Below are 8,302 nucleotides of genomic sequence, written 5' to 3'. Positions count from 1 at the left end.
TATGATAAGCACTGTGCTATTACTGTGTCGAACTAAATTCGTTAGCTATTTCTACATCCATAAGCTAAAATTAGGGATGCAAGTGGATTGGACCGCAATGAACTTACTGAGACAGTTTGTGCGCGCGTGACTACACGCACCAGCTAATCCTGTTTTTTTATATAAGTTATACATAATTCTTGTTACACATTGATGCCACTCTTAATGGCTTATTTCTCTGGTGACGTCTAATAGAAGAAAGAGTGAAAAAATATTATTAAGAAACCAGCTTTCAATATATTATACATGCAGCTAGTTTTTTTAATCTCCCACAACAATTAATTGTGTAACAGTCATCTAGAATTACTCGAATAACTAGTTTATTCTATAATAAACAAGTTGATTCTCTTTCTACTTTAAATTACCTGTCATATTAGTTTTTTTATCTGAATAACTAATTAATGTAAATTTTGTAACATTCGATTCTATAAAAAAACTCTCTTCTATGATAATATATTTACTTTTTTTTTCTATCTATTAGATGATGAAATGAATGGCACAACGTGTCTCACGAGAATATTTGATTCGTCGAGGTCCCCTACCACTTCACATCTCTCGCCATCGCGTCCTCCTCCAAACCCGCCTCCACCACCAGCACTTGACTCCCTCCCCTCTTCTTCGTCTCCCCTCCTCTCGCGTGGCCCTCCTCTCGAGTACGGGCTCTCGCCTCGCCCAGTCTTCGCTGCGCGCTGCTCCCAACCGCAGCCCCCCCCCCCCCGGCTAGCTCTCTAGCGGGGCGCCGTCCGGCGGGATGGCGTTCCACTACCCGGACCACGCGCTGGCGATGAACGCCGCTGCGGCGGACCCTGGCTTCGCCTCCGGTGTCGGGGGCGTGGGAGGTGTGGGAGCGGGCGGGTGGGAGAGGGACAAGGCGGCCATCGCGGCGCACCCGCTGTACGAGCGCCTCCTGGAGGCGCACGTTGCCTGCCTTCGCGTCGCCACCCCGGTCGACCAGCTCCCTCGCATCGACGCGCAGATCGCCGCGCGGTCCCCGCCTATGTCGGCGGCAGCGGCGGCGGGTGGAGCGCACTCCGGCGGCGAGGAGCTCGATCTTTTCATGGTTAGAGCCGTATTTTTCTCCTCTCTCTCTCTCTCTCACGGTCTCACTATGACGAAGCTGCAAGGTTGCCTGGTGGTTAGCCGTGTGGGTTTTCTGATTGGATTTGGAGTGGATTGTATGGCTGGATGGTGTAAGTGGCGTGCTTAATATTTGGATGTTTCATGCGAAATTTTGGGGGGTGAAAGTAGGTAGTTTCGGTCAAATGCATTTTGGAATGAACCGAGCTAATTATGTGTGTATCGATGAGTCTGGAAATTATAGTGTTAAATTGCCCCGTGAACTGAGATGCTATCTCTTGACCTGCTTCTTTTTCCTAACTGCATCGAGTCTCTCCTTGCCAAGGTTATGAAGGTCGAACGAATTTTTGCTATTAGAAGCGTGCTTTCTTTTATCTGTAGTCCGTTTTGAATTTGGTTTCGAAGTTATAATCGTCCTGAGGTACTACCATGCTGTTATCATGCCCCCCTTTCTTCTTCTCAGTTCTGATGCGTATCTTGTTTTTCTTGCAGACACATTACGTATTGCTCCTTTGTTCATTCAAGGAACAACTCCAGCAGCATGTGCGTGTTCATGCAATGGAAGCTGTTATGGCTTGCTGGGAGCTTGAACAAACTTTACAAAGCCTTACAGGTAGCTGAAAGCTTTCTAGTTACTAATGTTCAAGAGGAAAATAGAACCTTTAGCTTCCACTTTTTAGGAGGAGTCTGCGATATGTACTACAGTCTACAGATATTTGCTATATTTCACCATTTATTAGTATGGTGGTCAGAATAAGTTTGCATGCAAGCAATGAAGTGAACCATATTATTGAAGCTTTTCACCACAAAAAAGATACTAAATCGACCTTTCTTCCTTTGTTGCCTACTTGCCTTCCTTGGAAGGAAATTGACCAAAAAAATCAGGCCCTCGTTGGTTCTATCATATTGAAGCTTTTCACCACCAAAAAGATACTGAATTGACATTTCTTCCTTTGTTGCCTACTTGCCTTCCCTGGAAGGAAATTGACCAAAAAAATCAGGCCCTCGTTGGTTCTATCATATTGAAGCTTTTCACCACCAAAAAGATACTGAATTGACATTTCTTCCTTTGTTGCCTACTTGCCTTCCCTGGTAGGAAATTGACCCCAAAAAAATCAAGCCCTCGTTGGTTCTATTAGGTAGCAACATTGACAGTATGTATTTTCCCTCCATTAGAAATGAACCCGTACAAATTCTAGTTATCGAACCCAGCTCTGAATCATTATCTATTTATCTTTTGAGAATGAAGTATGTGGCAATGATCCATGAACCTCATGCTGCGCCAAGCATGCAGCTGATCAGCCGAGGGTACCTTGTGAGCATAAATTCAACAATATTTCCCTGATCAAAGTTTCCATGTTACTTCTTTAGTGCATTTAACTTCCTCTCCGAATAGTCAATATATATTGGGACAGATTCACATTGATTTTAAGAGGCTGCTAACATAACAACAAAGAGTACCAATAGCTTTTGCAATACTTGAATTCCATTAAGGTTCATGGAGTCAGGAACCCTTGTAGTGTAAAGGAATCCAGTGCATCGGAAAATGCTTCCAGATATATCACTGAAAAGTGTTTCCTGGGTACAGAAGTCATCAAGAGTGCCTTTAGACACTGACAGAGGTAGAAGAGGAATTCAGTGGGTGCTCCTTTATGTAATATAAAGGATTTTCCTGCAAAATTTCAAGGGTGTTCTTTGATTTCACTTGCTACCACATCTTTCTTTGGGCATCAGGTAGCATGCATCTCTGAAATGCTGCCAATGGCCCGCCACACACTGAAAACAGATGTTGGCCAAAGTCATGACATTTTGAACACTGAATGGTTTTTTAGCCAAAGTTTAGTGCGCATTACAACTTTGCTTGATCCACTTAAACGTTTTAGCATCAACTGGCTTGTATCAGTCTACCAGAGAGTTGTCACAATCTTCGTTGAGACACATGGATGCTTGAACATGTGAAACTTACCTGCAGAAAATTGTGAGCATTATGTTTTGTAGATATCACAGTGATAAGTCGAGATCCAGTCTTATTTCATATAGGATTCGTTTTTGCTAGGCAAACATGATTCAAAACTAATTTTTGACTGAGAAAGACAAGCTGGTATTTCACCTATTATGAATTCTGCTAATATGTACTCTTCCTGTAGGGGCATCTCCTGGTGAAGGCACCGGGGCCACTATGTCTGATGATGAAGACAATCAGGTGGACAGTGAGAGCAACATGTTTGATGGAAATGACGGGTCAGATGGTATGGGCTTTGGTCCCTTAATGCTTACTGAGGGTGAGAGATCCTTAGTTGAGCGTGTACGGCAAGAGCTGAAGCATGAGCTGAAGCAGGTAATGTTACAACCTTCTAGATTTTCAGCTGTAAATATGCTGTTGTCTAAACCAAAATTTCAATCATCAGGGGTACAGAGAAAAACTGGTGGATATTAGGGAAGAGATAATGCGGAAACGAAGAGCTGGGAAGCTCCCTGGAGACACAGCTTCTACATTGAAAGCTTGGTGGCAAGCTCATTCTAAATGGCCATACCCAACTGTATGTGACAACACACGGATCCTTTTACTTCCAGCATTTTTTCTCGGTTACTGTTGAGCATCTTCCGTAACACCCATTTAGGAGGAGGACAAGGCTCGCCTGGTGCAGGAAACAGGGCTACAGCTAAAGCAGATCAATAATTGGTTCATCAACCAACGTAAGCGGAATTGGCACAGCAATCCGGCGTCATCCTCGTCCGACAAAAGCAAGAGAAAAAGGTATCATAATGAGAAAGTACACTAAGCTTCTCTTTTACAAGCTCGACACCTTTCCGGTTTCAATTTCCTGTATGTTTATGCTTGGAATTAAAGAAGCATTGCAGGTGATGGCAACGCCGAGCAATCTTGGTAGAATGCGGCGGGAGAAGAAATTATACGTACATTATAATTTTACTGTGAAGAATGGCATCATATTTGTTGCTCTGGAGACGACCATTCAGACAGGCGTTTCCTGAGCCCAATATTCATAGGCAAGACATCACGCGATGAAATAATCAAATAATGTTGCAGTTAGCCGTGTAAACTAAATTAACTTGCTAGAAACTAGCGTTCACGTTCGGTATTGTCTAGTGTGTATATGTGATTGCTGGGCCTCGCTGTCTCTGTACAGCGCGATATGATTAAAATGTCTCTGACTATTTGATACTGTATTTTGTGAAGTACGAACCGTGTATGAATAGAAACGTTCTGCGAGTTATCTGTGGAGCTGTAGACATGCAATTTATCTATCAGTCTGTCCGTCACTCGTGGCATGTCCCGGCGACCGTGGCCGCCGGCGCTCTTGCAGCATCTCCCCCGCCCCCGGCTCCACACATCCTTCGCGCCGCCGCCCGAGCCCCGACCACTGCCATGCGATGCCAAGCCCGCGGCCGGCGGTCCGACTGCCCGCGGAGGCCGCGCCGTTCCTCCATAACGTCTGCACCACCGGCTGCTATCATCAGGTAGAGCGGCGTGCTACACATCCTTCCGGTCTTGTCGCCAGTGACGGCATTGCCGCCAAGGAGGCTACTGCACAAACCACAGCAGGCAGGCGCACAGGAGCAGGCGCTAGCGCAACAGATGGCAGGGAACAGGAAGCTCCACGAGCCTGATAGGGGCCAAGGCTGAAGCCGTGAAGCGGAACGCGTACAGATACATATAACAACAGCGGAAGGCACAACGTGGCGCGGGATATATATATATATATATATAGGACACCTATTCTATACTCCTAGGAGTATGTACTCTCACATGCAATATACCACCTAAACAAACACTTTATACTCTTTTATCATTTTTAGTATACTCTAATACTAATTCTAAGATACTCCAATATGAGTTGTATGAAAAAAAATTCAATGTTAACCTTTTATTTTTGCTATATACTCTTTTTTATACATAAAAGAAGTATATACGCAAATTAAGATAAAAATCATGGAATTTCATAAAAATTTTCGTGGGATTTGTATTGTAGTATCTTATAATTACTAATGAAGTATATTTAAAGTGATAAAGAAGTATAACTCATGTGTAAAAGTGGTATATGAGAGGTGGGAGTACATACACCCAGGAGTACATACTAGTTTTCCTATATATATATATATATATATATATATATATATATATATATATATATATATATATATATATATATATATATATAGTCAAAAAATTTAAGATTACATATCCGTTTAAAATATAATAAAGTCTACCCTACCGTCGCTTGTTCATCATGCGAGAATAAGATCTTATCCGTTGAACAAACGACACCTTATGAGCTCTGACTGACAGCGCATTTAATAATCGAGGAAAGGAATGTCTCGCCCGTTCAGTGAACGAGACCTTGTTCTCGTCCGCTGAACCAGCGAGACCTTCGTGGGGTCCTTACCCAATCCAACACAATCCCTTCCGTGGCGTCCGGGTGCGGGTCTGATAAGGGTAAGGGCAAGATGAGTCCTTACGAGTTATGTCGCGATATCCATGACAGATGCAAGCATGAGGATGAAGAGCGAATGAGAAATGAAGACCTAGATCAGGAGAAGAGGAAGCTAGAGTTGGACATAGAAGCGCACAACGCATTCATGCCACGGTGCGACTGCGGTAAAATAGCAAGCCTGAAACCGTTCCAGCTTGCCACGGTCACTTGGTTCCAATGGTGGGGTAAGTGTGCATGATATCCTATCGTGCTACGAATTTCATCTAATTCACATGCTTTCCTCTAACAGTATGACAAGTCCAGGTGCAAATACGAATGGTACGCGAACAAAGAAGAGTACGCGAACATCAACAATGGCTACGATGGGGTTGCGGCAATGAGGCGTGCGTATGTTGAACGGCCGAAGATGAGGCTACAAGAACTCAATAAAGAGTGGTGGGTTAAGTATCTCACTACACGCGGCAACATGCAGGTTCCTCCATAATGCGTATGCGGCCTTCCGGCTATGCCGGGACCTGTGGCACATGAAATGACACAAGGGTACGTGTGCAGCAAGCCTACCTCCATGGATGCAACTTTCAAGAGATCCGCTGGGAATATCTGACCGAGAAACCTCCATCTTTTGCACCGACCCAGTAGATACTTTCTTGCATTCGGTATTATGTCTTTGCATAAGCCATGCTTCGTTTAACGATGGAGTACTACATGCTATTGTATCTTGTCGAAGATTGTGTACGAGTAGGATACGAATCGGTGCATGTTGCCTCGCGTACTGTAGCAACAAACATATAATAAATACTTATGATGACCCTTATATGTAATGTATTTTACTTTCTTTAATAAAATAATCAGAATTTATCATTCTACCAATACGTTTTTTCTAAGTCTAATAATTTCATTGGATTCCCTGTCTTACATGTAGAGTCAATAATAACTCTTGCTGAACTTTTGCAGAATGAAATGACCACACCAAGCAACAACTTCCTTAGGGAATCTCTGTCAAGTATCAATACCATAACTTTTCTAGCTTTCACAGGGAATCCTATACACCAGCCCCCAGTCGAGCCCGTGCACTTAGTCCATGCATCGGCCCCCATCCATTAGAAATAACTCCAGCCTCATCCATGGATAGGCCACTCATTTCTCAGCTCTCTCAACTGCAATATCTTCCTCCGTTCCACCATTGGTGGATTTTCCTCCCCCAAGGGGTCGAACCACCAATGTGCTTCTGTGGCGACTCTTGTAGGCTTCGCGAGTCTCAAGACATATCCTACACATATGGTCTACGCTTTTTCATGTGTGCCAACTACCAGTACGATAAGCCTCGATATGGACCGTGTGAGTACCAACCGGTATAGCGACATAGATCACTCATGTAGCACTTTTCACACGATTTTATGCACTCTCTTACTAATCCCCCCTCTTGTTTCTTTTGTTAAATCTTCTCCACCTATCTGTGACTTCATGCAATGGTTTGATATGGAGCAAAATAAGGACCAGAAGTGGTGGATGGACATGGAGATGGGGTGGAGGACGGAAGCTTACCAACGTCGCGAGTACGAGCGACATCAGGAGGAACTACGGATGAAGCGGCAGGAGGAGGAGCGCATCAGAAACGTCGCGAAGGAGTGCGTCGCGGCTCAAGCACGTAAAGCAGAGAGGAAAAGGAAGCGGGAGAGGGTCTGTCACGCTAAGGTGGGGGCCCGATGCTCTAAGAAAGGACAAATATCCTAGGTGCACTCAGTAGAAAACATCTATTATACCCCAATCTATTTTTATTCTCTAAGGCATGTTAGGTTTAGCAGCGGCATGCTATTAGGTTAGTCTTTAGACGTAATCGTACATACTAACGTTTGTTATCATCTCCTTACGGTTATAGTCCATTCGTGCAGCGATGAAAAACCTCATGTCACATGTAATATTTATCAGCGTATGTAAGCATCGTACCGGGTTATATGATATTTGTGTTTCATAACTACTATTGCTCGATAAATTAGATTTTGTATTCTCACAAGTCACTTTGTAAAAAAAATTCCACACACTTTTACACCAACTAATTTTTTTAAAAAAATAATGTGTAATATTTTTCAATTTATTTAATACAAATTATATTAAAAAACTAATTATATATATAATTCTGCAGTTGAATTAAATTAAATGGAGGTAACGTCCATTGAACGGGTGAGAGGAAAATCTTGCCCGTTCAGTGAGTCCCCGATTATCCTGCAGGCCGGCGCTGCGCCGGTGTATCTGGCCTGCACTTGCCGACCCAAATCAGCTGCTTTATAAGCCGTATTTCCTCCGAATGTTTAATCCGTGCATGGGCCTGCTCGCCTGCTCGGAATTTTAAAAATCGGGGGACAGGAGTCCAGTTTTTTCAAAGAACGTATCTTATGGACCTGTTAGACGCACTGTTGCTCAGTGACTGAATTTTCGCAGCAGGTTGGGAGAAGCTCGCGTCGTCTGGGCCGTCTCCCTTCCATTCCGACCCACTTCGTGCCGCGTGGGCCTCTTCTCTCTCGTACACGGCCCGGCCTGGTGCGACGCGACTACCAACGCACGTGTGGCGGTGCTGGGCTGCTGCTGGCCGGTGCCGCACGGAATCATATCTGGCCCGCATCCGCCTCGGCTGACTAAAATTACCGGAGTAGCTAGCTTTCTGGCCGTGTTTCCTCCCGAGAATTCGGCTTGCTAGTGCTGCACGTGTCCCATGCCATCTGGGTCTCTCTTCT

General features: G+C 44.3%; 1 protein-coding gene across 2 annotated transcripts; it reads left to right on the top strand.

Moving 5' to 3' along the window:
* The first annotated feature begins 587 nt into the window (after positions 1-587).
* On the top strand, positions 588-4,360 carry LOC133927115 (homeobox protein knotted-1-like 11). Of its 2 annotated transcripts, none has more exons than XM_062373421.1 (6): positions 588-1,099; positions 1,609-1,729; positions 3,264-3,454; positions 3,525-3,656; positions 3,738-3,874; positions 3,979-4,360. In XM_062373421.1, exons 1-6 carry the CDS (start codon positions 791-793, stop codon positions 3,980-3,982), a joined length of 894 nt encoding a protein of 297 aa, XP_062229405.1. In that variant the 5' UTR covers positions 588-790; the 3' UTR covers positions 3,983-4,360. The 2 variants fall into 2 exon arrangements, with proteins under 2 accessions (XP_062229405.1, XP_062229404.1); XM_062373420.1 differs by having other exon boundaries at positions 589-1,099; positions 3,968-4,360.
* Positions 4,361-8,302: the final 3,942 nt, after the last annotated feature.

This window comes from Phragmites australis, chromosome 8, assembly GCF_958298935.1.
Source record: "Phragmites australis chromosome 8, lpPhrAust1.1, whole genome shotgun sequence".
Taxonomy (NCBI): domain Eukaryota; kingdom Viridiplantae; phylum Streptophyta; class Magnoliopsida; order Poales; family Poaceae; genus Phragmites; species Phragmites australis.
Note: the sequence above shows the minus strand (reverse complement) of the source record. Positions and strands in the feature narration are given on the sequence as shown.

Bases quoted from the DNA above. Each gene is read 5' to 3' on its own strand.
- LOC133927115 (XM_062373420.1), top strand. From the start codon at position 791: ATGGCGTTCCACTACCCGGACCACGCGCTGGCGATGAACGCCGCTGCG. The intron at 1,100-1,608 runs GTTAGAGCCGTA...TTTTTCTTGCAG, and splicing joins AGGAGCTCGATCTTTTCATG to ACACATTACGTATTGCTCCT. The intron at 3,657-3,737 runs GTATGTGACAAC...ACACCCATTTAG, and splicing joins CTAAATGGCCATACCCAACT to GAGGAGGACAAGGCTCGCCT.